The 13,088-nt window shown below is 37.0% G+C and overlaps 1 protein-coding gene across 5 annotated transcripts in view; it reads right to left on the bottom strand.

The window, feature by feature from the left end:
- Positions 1–203: 203 nt before the first annotated feature.
- The window catches only part of LOC111513297 (uncharacterized), a 472,097-nt gene continuing 459,212 nt past the window's right edge, over positions 204–13,088 (bottom strand). For 4 of the 5 annotated variants that reach the window (XM_074173608.1, XM_074173609.1, XM_074173612.1 and 1 more), the window contains exons 4-5: positions 7,023–7,184; positions 204–1,226 (exon numbers count right to left, since the gene is read on the bottom strand). In XM_074173608.1, coding sequence (XP_074029709.1) covers positions 1,204–1,226; positions 7,023–7,184 — 185 coding nt within the window. In that variant the 3' untranslated portion in view covers positions 204–1,203. The remainder of the gene's footprint in view (positions 1,227–7,022; positions 7,185–13,088) is intronic. The other variant, XM_074173613.1, reaches the window with a different exon arrangement.

Genomic DNA, 13,088 nt, shown 5'->3' with positions numbered 1-13,088 from the left:
TCTACTCAATCCATTTTCTTTCTCTTTCTCGATCCGTCTCTATCCTCAACACGATTAGTGATAAATCCAAATATCGGAACCCCTGCATTATTTTTCTTCATTAAGTGAACGGAATATTGATAAAAAAGCAGTGGACGTTCCTGTAACATGTTTTGATACACAACGAGCATCAGAAGGTGAAATAAATGAAATATCAATAAAAATTAGATTTTTACAATCTTTATTTTTTATTTGAATGTGTCAAATACAATATTTTATAATATGATTAGGTTTCACATCCACAAAGTTATATTTAGTTAAGTAAAAAATATGATGAACACTAAACCCAAACAAGAAACAAATCAGTTGAATCAAAAACATGTTTTCACACACATTGCTTAATATTTTCCCATTATAACTATACAGTCTACAACAAACATCTATACATTTTCGAACTCATGGAAGGTTCAGCTGATATTGCGTATATATTTACGGTCAAATACAATTCCTTTGGCACCCCTGGCTAGAGACGCCAAAAATCTGTGAATTTCACACAGTGAAGTATCAAAATCATTATATCAAAGAAACTACTGATGCAGCACCAAATAACCATCATTTTTTTTCAAATGTTGCTCACCCTCAACCAGGCTGCAATTAATCCTTTGTGAAGTTTCCATGAGTTACTTGATAAAGGGTTGAGGGATGAAAAGGATCGACTATAATGTGAATGGCAGTGGGCCCTTGGGCTTCACACAGGACAATAGTTATCTTACAAACAAAGGTCAGAAAATATTATGAACGGAAAATACATTTCGTCTCTTTCCTTGCAGAATGTTTGGTAATTAATTTTCCATTATTCAATATACTAAAAAAAGTTCCCTAAAAAACATCACCTGTATTTTATGATGTAGTTACGATTTTCCCTTGGTAAGACAAGTTTGTGATCGCATCAAATTCAAATCCAAATAGTCAAAGAAACGTTTGTCTTTTCTTGGTCATAGTGGAATTAACTAGTATGTATTTTCTTCATAGACTGTTTTTTTCTTCTAATTTTCATTATGTGACATACATTGTATCACCGTTTGTAACCTTCGTTTGTAAGATCAACTCTAGGATTGATGGAGAAAAGGAGATGATGATTTTTGACATGTTTTCTAGCGAATGAATTACTATTTAGATGGAACAATATTCAAAACGATTTAATCCTAGTATTGGCAACACCGTTTACTGCCTATTGCGACGGGGCCCTGAAAAATAAAAACATTAATAAAGTAAAATATAGTATTGTCTCTTATGACAAAGATGAAAGAAGAAAAGGAAGTTTGATAAGGAAAAATAATGAAAAATATATAGTATGGTTGAGAATGAAGCAAAAAAACAGAATAACAGTTTTCTACTGGTCCATTGCTGTTTGAATGTGGTTGATAATATTAATTCGTTAATGTTAAAGGTTCTATGGAAGTGTGAATATATTTGAAATTTATGATAAGATATAAGAATACTGAAAATATCAAATTACTCGTAATATGAGTTGGTTGAAAAAAAATTCAGTTGGCATCTTATAATGAGTGATTTTTTTGCTGGTATCTTTTTGGCAATACTGTTTTTGACAGATCACGCGTGAATCGTGTCTTGTGTCATTGTAAAACTTGTTCAGTTTGGTCAGTTTAACCATGAATCAACAAATTTCGAATTTTATTATCAAAATTCATTCTCGTTGAAGAAAGTGCATCGTGCACTTCTTCTAATTTATGGGCAGTTACTACTGAGGGAGCTATTCGGAAGCTTGTGACTAAATTTCGAACCCAGTTTACATTATTGGATATTAAACCACCAATACGTAGAGTGAGGTAGATAGGTAGGTTTAAAGTGAGTGGGTCTATTCGACCCTCCACCGCAACACATAAGGGTTTATTGTGGCTCACACCTATTCACACTCGGCCAAATAAACCCAGCTTCTAAACGAAGCCGATTAGTTTGTATGGTGAGTGGTCTTCTTGCCATCCAGGTGTTAAGTGTTTGTTTGGCAAAGCCCAAAGCGATGCCAATGACAGGTTCTGGTCCAATGAAGCCGCTTGCAGCATCCTCCTTTGCAAGAGAGTCAGCCAGATTCCTGGCCAGTGTGGCCAGGAATCTAGACCAGAGACAATTTGTTAAGCCTTCCTATCGAGGAGAGTCTTTTTTGGCAGTTTGCTACCAATTTAGACGTTGCTCGGTGGGAGCCAAGAGCTTCCAACGCCGCTTGACTGTCCAAGAATATTTTTATTGACTTGTGAGCGAGGTTGGATTTATCCAATCTCTCCGCACACAATTCAATAGCGTAGATTTCCGCTTGAAATACAGTCGCATAAGTTCCTAGGCAGGTTAGTGACCTGGGTCTGCGACTAATAACATCTGCACCAGAGCCGGAAGGTGTTTTTGATCCATCTGTGAACCAACAACTACCTGGTCTTAAGATTTCTTTCTCCCAGAAGATCTAGTCCTCTCTACTCGGGAATAGTAATTTATAAGGCAGTTCGTAGTTGAAAGTTGGAGGCATAAAGTCAGAGGTCATTTCCAGAATGCTGTGACTTCCAATGTCAACCAACAGTCTGTTGCACTCTGCATTGAATTGATTTGTGCAATTGGCAATGTGCACCAGTCCGTATGCCGTCCAACTAGCCTCTCTTTCCAGAAAAATGTGAAGAGGAGGTAGATCTAGAAGGATCTCTATGGCCGCTGACGGTGTGGTACTGATGGCACCACTGATAGCCAGACAAGCCTGTCTCTGTAAGCCAGAGAGCTTCGCTTGGGCCGTTTTCTGTAAAGCCTTCGGCCACGAAGCAATTGCACCATACGTGATCATTGGTCTGACAATTATCACATTAATCCAATGGATTCGTTCGGGACCTAAACCCCAAGTTTTACCACAAATCCTTCGACATGTCCATAGAGACAGTCTGGCTTTGTGTAAAACTTTTTCCAAGTGAGCGTTCCAGGTTAGTCTTTTATCAGGAACAATGCCAAGATATTTCACTTCCGTTCCAAATGGAATGACCACACCATTGAGGAAAAGTGGCGTTAGATCGTCCAATTCCCTTCTCTTGGTGAAGGGGATTAACACAGTTTTGCTGGGGTTGACAGACATCTGCTCCCTCAGGCACCAACTGTGAACAACGTCTAACGCGCTTTGGAGGATATTACAAGCTACCCTTCCCGACGTGGACCTTGCCAGGATGACAAGGTCATCTGCATGAGCTTGCAGATCAACTTTTCTTCTGTCGAGGGCATCAAGCAGACTATCCACCAGGAGCGACCACAGAAGGGGAGATAGTACTCCACCTTGAGGGCAGCCTCTGGTGACCCTGCACCTGATAGCCTCGCCTTGAAGAGTCGTAGTTGCAGTTCTGTTTACTAGCATGGCATAGATCCAGCAAGTTATGGTCGATTCTATACCCTTTCTAGCCAGAGACAATCCTATAGATTTAGGTAGTGCATTGTCATGCCCAGTGCATTTTAGCCCTGAAGTTATGTACTATGAATCATTAGTGATTACTTGTATGTTCAAGAGGATACTTCCGAATGGAGTGAAGCTCTATTAGAGGGGTCAGCAAGTAGTCTTAGGTGGGGTCCGAATAATATGGGAAAATTTTAAAGAGGTCCATAAAAAACAATTGATAATAATTAAATTCTACCTATGTATTACTTTGTTTTCAAATCAATCTGAATTGTAAAACACAAAACCTGAAATTAATGTGGGAAACTACATAGACGGTCTTGAGCCAGTTTTTTATAGTTTAGTTCTCGAAAGGAACAGCAAATTCGAAATGTGTCTTCTAGGTAAGCGTCCGTTAATCTTGAACGATATTTGTTTTTCAAAAAATTCATCCTTGAGAAATACGTTTCACATACGTATGTCGAGCCAAACATAGTGGTCAAATTTATAGCTAGTTTCTGGCAATTATTATATTTTACTGGGACATGTTTGGCCCAAAATTCTACAGTGAAAACCGTTTTTTACATTTGCAAAGATACATCTTGCAAATCAATTATCTCTATTAGAAGTAATGGCTTCGACAGATTAAACAACTTGGTAGCCATATCTCTCCATTCTGCCGCTACATCAACTCCGAATGGCGATTTAAGAGACGGAGATTGCCCATCTCTGCAAAGTCTTGGAATCTTGTAGCAAATTCGTTTTTAAGGTCGGCCAGAAATTTTACAAACACTGTAGTCTTCTTCAGAATTGTCGGAAAATGAATGAATTCTTGTCTTGCAATATCTTTTTCAAATACATCCAGCTTGCGATGAAATGTATCAGATTACATATTGATTTTCAATTTCGTTCGATTGATGACTTATTTATTTTGTAGAAATTCATGTTGAATATAGAATAAAGAAAATAGTTTTGTCTAGTTTCTACTGTGTTTATTTATTCGTTACGACCGGTTTCGGCTTATGAGCCATTTTCAAGTAACTACCACAAATTGTCAAGTTGCGTCTTAAATAGTGTGGACAGGTATCTGCTCTAGATACCTGACCTAACACGTTACCAATATTACAATATGTCACGATTACCAACTATTGGATGGATCCTAAAATTCCTAAATTCAAAAGGGGCGAGCTGCATAGATCTAGTTGGACGTTGAGCGCTATGAACTTGGGGTCCTTGTACAATTTATTTATTGTTTCCAACGCTTCCAATAAATTCATCTCCCTTCCTTTGTTACATGTATGAAGTACATTGTACTGTCTCACACAAATTTACTTTAAGTACAATGATAACTTCTACCTACAAAATTCAGGCCTCCCAATGGGGTCACCATTGAGCCTCTTATTAGCAGACATTTTTATGGACAACTTAGAAAACACGTGTATCCTGAAGAATGCCTTATCCCAAAAACACATTTTATTCTGGTTCAGATATGTGGACGATATCCTCGTGGGTTTTGACGGCTCGAAGAGACAAATAAACCAGTTCGTGAACTTCCTTAATACTCTACACGATAAGGTAAAATTCACGGTCGAAATAGAACAAAACAACAGCATTAACTTCCTAGATCTCACTATTACAAAACGCAATGATAAATTTCAGTTCAACATCTATAGAAAAAACACCTTCACGGACTGTACAATACCGATGGATTCTTTCAGTCCATCATCACACAAATTATGGGCCTTCAGATCTATGATACATAGAGCATTTATGATACCGTCATCATAGGAGGTTTTTCAAGAAGAAATTAAGATCATAAAGCAAATAGCATATAACAACCATATTCCCGCCAACTTAATTGAAAAACTGATCTCCAATAAGAACGAAAAATTGATCATGAAAGAACTATACCTAAATCAGGAAGAACATAAAGAAGGTAAAAAATATGCTAGCATAAGTTATTCAGGTAAGCTCTCAGAAAATATAAAGAACTATTTTTCAAAACTCAACATAAGCACATCATTTTCTAATAAGAATAATTTGGGAAACATGTTATTCAACGCAAAACCCAAAAGGGATAAATAGAATGTGGGGACTGCCCAGCAGCTTATACAGGTCAGACAGGCAGAAACTTCGACATAAGATACCGAGAACATGTATTATCAGATAAAAAATCAGCCATATATGGACATCTAAAAGAAACAAACCATACAATGAATACAGGAAACATGAAAATTCTTCATACATGTAACAAAGGAAGGGAGATGAATTTATTGGAAGCGTTGGAAATAAATAAATTGTACAAGGACCCCAAGTTCATAACGCTCAACGACCAACTAGATCTATGCAGCTCGCCCCTTTTGAATTTAGGAATTTTAGGATCCATTCAATAGTTGGTAATCGTGACATATTGTAATATTGGTAACGTGTTAGGTCAGGTATCTAGAGCAGATACCTGTCCACACTATTTAAGACGCAACTTGACAATTTGTGGTAGTTACTTGAAAATGGCCTTATAAGTCGAAACCGGTCGTAACGAATAAATAAACACAGTAGAAACTAGACAAAAGTATTTTCTTGTTGTGTTCTTGTTGTGTTGCTGAATCACATTCAGAAAGAAACTCTTCGAAAGGTCGATGCTGAAGAGCAGAATGAGATCTCATAAATTTATTCAACTTGACCAAGCTGTCCATTACTTCTTTCAGTGTAGCACTAAGTTTACTACAAACAACTACCTGGTGAATTATGCACTGATATAATATTAGACCTTGGTTTTTATCCCTGATTCTCTTTACTACACCTTTTTCTCTGCCAAACAGGGCTGGGTCTCTGTCAGTTGAAAGCGCATATTTCCGTAAAAATGTTTCGTGTGCGTAACAAAGATTTAAAAATATTGAAGTCACAAGAAATATAACTCATTCGCACAAACAGACAGGCTAGATAGTAAACTGATCGAACGATATTAGTTGTAGGTACTTGTAGAACAGGTTAACTAGGCAACTTAAAATAAAATAAGTAGTAAGTCTATGTGGCTTGAAAATATAATTTTTATTGATAAAGGTGGAGTATACCTTATCTACGTATTAATTTATACTTGGTATACAACACATTACAATATTCGGCAGTCCGAAACTCGACCTTTCACGGTCCGTGAACGGACCGCGGTCCGCCTGTTGCTCTATTAGTTGTGAATCGAACAGTTGAGTGTTATAGTTATTGTCACTGTTTTGTTTCATTGAAAATTTACAATTTATCTATGTCACGTAGCAAAAAATATAAGGATTCAGGTTTTTGGAATCAATTGGCATAATATTCACTACAGAGGTATTGATGAATACTGTTTATTGTCATCAGTTAACCTACTCTGTGTAGTGTCTCCAACCAAATAATCACCACAATTCTAATTATTTTCACTTCAAATCTATACAGAGAACTGAAAAAATTGCATTAAATAAACGCAGATGATCAAGTATTGGGTACTAAAAAACTATGAGGAATAATTCCCATGATCATTTCTTGAGGAGATTTTTAAAATATGAATATCTCTTGAGAAGATAACGTTTCTAGCTCACAATAAATGACGAGGGAATATGAAAACAAAATAAAAATGGAAAACCGATACAGTTACCTTTCTTACCTTTCGTCGGCTTGGCACCTTTTGCTTTGCATTTTTTCGTGATCTGCCTATTCTGTTCACAGGAAGCGTCGCTGTTTGGTTTCAATTTGTCGCTCCTTGTCATCTGGCTTTGAGCGTTGCACTCGCTCCAGGCACCTTTTTCATATCGACAGGCTGAAAATGAAAAAACAAATTGAATATTTTCGAGAATGTGAGAGACGTTCTTTGATCGGAATCAGTATACAGGAAAATACTTTAGAGTTGGGACACTGATGAAATACAAAAGCATCATTATTGAAATACGCGATAAAACATATACTTTTTTATAGCATTCAGTTTGTAGTCTAAATATTGGTCATGGAATTAAATCAGATATCATTCATAGAATAGTTTCTACATTGTCCAGGATCGCTACACTACACTAATGTAGGAATCCTGTGAATTATATCTGATTTGATTCCATAACGAATGTTTGGACTACAAACTGAACGGATGATGTTTTTTTGTATTATTCGATGTTTATTAGAAAGTAGTTTTTTCGAAAGGGCTTTTTATTTCAGTTTGTATTTGAAAGTTACCTCTTTGCACTATAAAGAGTTGATTTCAAAATTAATTGGTATCTTCCTTTCTTTGTGAGTTTTATTTTTGTATAAAGCTGGAGAAGAAGAAAGTCAAAAACCTTTATTTTCCAATCATTATTCTTGTATGAGAAAAAAAAATGGAAAAGCGATACGTGTCACTGACTAAGTGGACTTCTTTCAAGAGTATATACAGTGTGATAATTTAATAACTTATAATGTGCTATAAATCGCAAACAAAAGGAGATATCAAAACTTTCATAAAACCGTTTGTAGAATAGGAAATGGAAAATAAAATGACACAAAAACTTCCTAGGCTTAATTGAATAGCAAATCCCTACTAGTGATACATCATTGAAAAGCCTTCGGAAAATGGTATCCAAAAATGTAAATATATTATGAAACATCGATGTCTACCAGTGAGGATGACAGTGTTCCATGTAAGTGCAATTTGTTACCATTCATTTGAAGTAGAACTCCTGTGAATGATATCTGATTTAATTCCATAACGAATGTTTGGAATACAAACTGAGTGGAGAAAAGTATCTTCTGTATAATTCAGTGTTCATATAAAAGTATTTGTTTCGAAATAATTTTTTCTTTCGTGTAATTCAATGTTTATATGAAAGTAGATGTTTCATGAGGGCTTTCTTCCAGTTTGTGTCTGAAAGTTACTTCTTTGCATGATCTACACATGTATAGAGTTACTTATTTTCAAATTGATTACTTCCTCCCTTTCTTTGGAAGATTCCCACATTTTTTTTGTATTAAGATGGAGTAGTAGAAAGCCAAAAACTTTCTATCTCAAAAATTAATCACTCCTAAAAATATAACCCCTTCAATTCAAATTATGAAATATATCAACTGAACATCTGTTGAAAATATCAATCAAGTAAATGTTCAAAGTGGGTTCCGTATTTTGGGTAAACAATAAATCAGTCATTATTTCACTATTATTACGCCTTGGTCAAAGACTAAACGGACTGGTTTAAGTTTGACGACAGTCGTGTCACGAAGTGTTCTGGCGATGCATTGAATTTATTGGAGCCTCTGGAGACACCCTACATTTTGTTTTATAAGAGAGAGGACATTGTTAGGTCAAGATCTTCAGATGATGTGGTGCTGCAGGTTTTTCCGGGTTTTCCTGCAGCTGAAAAAACAAATGCGCCACTGGAGTCAATGAAGTCGCCCCGGAGCGCCAATTAATTTTTAATGTTGTTTTTATTTAATTTTTATCGTTGTTTTAATTCAGTCTATTTTCAAATTCTGCCTGAATGTTAGCCAATGTTCTGGCAATAGCGCAACACGCTTCAGTAATTCTTTCTCATAATTGCTCAAGTAATGAAGGTTGAGGTGAAGCCATAGAAAAAAATCAGGTGGCATTAGGTTTGTTAACCTCGATGGTCACTTATTAGGACCTCTCTTTCTAATCCATTTGTTGGAATAGTTAGTATCCAACAAGTGCTTTACTGCAGCTGCACAGTGAGCAAGTGCCCAACTTGTGGAGGTATAGCAAATCTTTGTCTAGAGCTAGACTGCCTTCGTCGTCTCTTTTGATTAATGCGTCATTAAAGGTTTCATGGTGTTTTCCAGCATATCCGGATGATTTTCGCTACTTTATTGGACCTGTATAAACAAAGAGTCAATCAAAGCAACGCCTGATATTCCTGACCAAACATTAAGTTTTTCCGGATATTAAGTGTGACCTTTTATGAATCAGGGCAAATTACCTCAGTATTGAGTTCACAAAACTCAATTCGTCGATCTGTATCATTATCGACTGTTTTTTGAATAATTTGCATTTTGTACGGGTGAATCTCAACACTTTCGTTACCGATTCACGTGATAGGTCTGTCGTTGCAGATACTTGACAAGTTCTTATGATGCACTGTTTGGAACCTTTGGTGTAGTAATGAATATTATTGGAGTTTTTTTCCCCACAACAAATCGTTATTTTCGACACCTCGATACGTGTTTTGATTACCAAGGGATCAATCTTCCTCTTTGAAGATGATCACTCGGTGATCGAAACACATGTCGAGGTATTAAAAATAATGATTTGGTGTGGGAAAAAAAACTCCAGTATCATTCTTTACTTGACAAGTTGATGCAGTATTGATGCAAATTGTCGAAAGACCTTAATTTAACTTACAATTTGAAGCACCCCCTTTTGTTTTTCTCTGACACTGTTTTTCTAGAAGGTGACTTACATTTTTCCTTTTTTCAGGATTCTACACATTCAGGTATATGAACCATCGTGGAACCTACCTGAATGATAGTACTAATTAACACTGATATCATCTGAGTGTCTGAAATGAACAAACCGGTTATGGACTGCAAAAAACCAAGAAAACAGATGTTAACAGTTCTCAATTCTTTTTTGCAAAAACGGCCACACTGAGTTTGTATTCAATATATTTTCAACACTCATTATTTATACCACTGGATAGCGTTTTTCATAGGATTTTCATTTTCAATGAAGTATCACAAGTAGGGGCTTGCTTTTCATTTTTTTTTGTTGTAATAGGTGGGGCCTAGAAGGTTATTGGTGGTGAGTTATTTTTTGTGTCATTCCATTTCCCCCTTCTTATCCTAAAAACGGTTTTGACACCTTCTGTTTGTGATATAAAGCACATTGTAGGTTAAATTGTCACTGTATTATGTAGTTATGTAGTTTTCTCAGTTTGCCCACAGTTTACGACAGAGAGTGTGGTTAATTACTCGAAATGTCGAAGAAACATGATTCAGAAATAGTAAATATTAAACAGAAAATTGAAAAGAGAAATACACTCCCCTAAAAACACATAAAGGATCACTACTTTGTAATGATCGTGTACAAAAATGAGTTTTATGATAAATATAATAATGTGACCTTTGGAATTTACTCTTTCTGGTAATGCTGATCGAGCTAGAGTATACAGATGAAAGAATGAACGTTTTATTTCCTGCTGCTCAACTTCAAGCGGCCCATTTGAAGGTGGATCAATAACGGTGTGGGATGGAGTAACACTCAACGATCGTACAGACCATGTAGTCATCCGCAACGGATTCCTGACCGCCTTCTGGTGCCCTCCTGCAGACGCAGGAGGGTACCATTTCATTTTTATTTCCACGCTGCAGGGATCGTGCGTTAGTACCTACAAGCCACAATATCACCACTTTGGAGTGGTCTGCTTGCCCATCGAAAAAGTCTGGAATCAACTGAGAAGAAGCATCCGAAGCCGTCAAAACCGACCCACTACTTGAGATGAGCTGGAAATGGATCTTTGAGAAGATGTTAGGAATCACACGTTAAAAGGTAACACCTCGTTAGTCCTTAGCTCGCACAAGTTTCTCAACTTCTGAGAGTTGTCGTTCGTATGGGAGCGACAGCTGATTAACGGAAAAACAGATTTTAAACAGATTTAAACAGATGTGGGAGCGTTTGCCTCAAGAAAACCTCAGGGGGCTCATAAGAACCATGCCCCGGCGAATTCCAGCTGTGATTCCTTCCGAGGAGGAAACACAAGATACTGAGCCATCAACTGTAATACAAAAAAACTTTCTCTTCAGTTTTGATTTCGATAATTAAAGTGTTTTAATTTTGATTTTGGTAGTTCTTTACTATTCTCAAGTATACCTAATACACAACAAAACATTATTCAATAATTCATAATGGATTTGGAAGACATTTGTATTGCCTTTCAAAATAATATAACATATTATTTTGTTAAAAAATTACAAGCTCATGAAGAAGTCATCGTTCAATTGTTTTGAGGAGTTTATTGAGTGCTCGAACATGCCATTCAACTGCATTCCATGATTGAAACAAAAAAGACAAGATTAATACCAACCTATAAAAGACTTGCGACAAAAACCGCATGTTCAAAACGATCTTTCAAAATTTGCACCGTTGAAAAATATTAAACCTAGGAATGCGCTCCGTAGCGAGTAAAATTACTTTCAAATTTAATATCTCACGAAGAGACCTGCCAAATTTCATAAAACGGTGAAATATGTTGTGGTGCAAAGTAGTGGAGCTCGGAATATTAAAATCATAAACCATGTCGAGCAAAGTAATAAGGGTGGGTTGAAGAAAAAAATTGTTAACGTAGCGTATCTGATAAAATGCGCGTGTTTATGTTATACCTCGAGATCCCGAATTAAAGCCAATTAAGCTTGCGAGCCAGGACGAATTTTTCATTCGCCTAATGCATAAATCCGGATTTAGGGAATTTTTAATTGCAAATTTCACTTTCAGATCTTAGCAGATTCAGTAGTAGAATGAGATTAGCTCAGAGTGGATTAGTGGAGCTGGTAGTGACTTTTCTCAGTTTGAAACGTGAAACATTAATAATATGTGACAAATATAAAATCTGTGTGAGAAAAGTATTGAAAGTATGTAAAGCATAATATAACATCGAACCAAATCTTTTAAAAATCAAAACAAAATGAATTGAGTGCATGGTAGATTATCTATAACCTTCGAATACCATTCATCATTATTCGTTGATACTTCTTTGTCTACTCCACAGAAATTCAACATCATTAAGACATAATATGATAATAACATGAAGGCACCTGACCTTTGCTTTCCTCAGGTCAAGTAGGATGAAGTCGGAAAATGAGGGGTTCATAATGACATGCAAGATGGTAACTATAACACCTTAGGCTACCGAAGTCGCGTGATGGGTATAGAGGTTCCCGACAACAGGTGCAGGTCCTCTGCGAGGCGACCAAGGACAAAACACATGCACTACAGGAGCATCCCCAAGGCTCTCTAAGAGCGGTGCCTGTGCTAAATTAGTGAGTCACACTGGATTTGAATCGATGGAGATTGGAAAAAGTTGTCAGGTTCTCCAAATGAAAGAGTTCTTGAACAGTGAAGTTCGAGTGGTACTGAGTTGATTTTAAAAACGATGAGCAGTCACTATCCGTCGCGTATTTCTGATATGTACCGCTCCTGGTGGAAACAAATGTGCCAAGTCACATGTCAGCTTGTCTAGCATATGCGGGGGAATTGAATCTGTTGAGGGAAATGACTATTCATTCCACACCTTCAGGCTCATACAAGCTAATAAGCCTAATAGTTCATCTCGACCATCAGAGCAAGATGATATTCGCGGTGGAGCTTTCAGCTCCAGGTTTGACGAATATCGTCCGAGAAGGTACGAAAACCGGATTTTCTTTTGGAACTTCTCAGACTCTATTCAGACCACTTTGTTCAGACGATCGTTCTGCTTATTAGAGTCCTTGATAGTATGATGCCCTTCCTCCTCTCAAATCAAAAGATCATGCCGGCTTGACACAAGGTAGAAATCTTGGCCGGACAAATGCAGAATGCTCTCATTCTTGACTCATTGCGTCTGACCAGAGTGTATGAGCTTCGGACCCAATGATCACTTACCCCACGATGTGGGGAGTGGTCGTTGGTTGATGACGCTAACGCGCTCTCCTGAATGTCTGAATGTATCGGGCCTTCACGGACAGGGCCCTGCCAGCTCAGCCTTCGAAAATACTA

Source organism: Leptinotarsa decemlineata, unplaced genomic scaffold (assembly GCF_025532065.1).
Source record: "Leptinotarsa decemlineata unplaced genomic scaffold, Ldec_3_MD MMD2_tig00000251_RagTag_RagTag, whole genome shotgun sequence".
Classification (NCBI taxonomy): Eukaryota; Metazoa; Arthropoda; class Insecta; order Coleoptera; family Chrysomelidae; genus Leptinotarsa; species Leptinotarsa decemlineata.
Note: the sequence above shows the minus strand (reverse complement) of the source record. Positions and strands in the feature narration are given on the sequence as shown.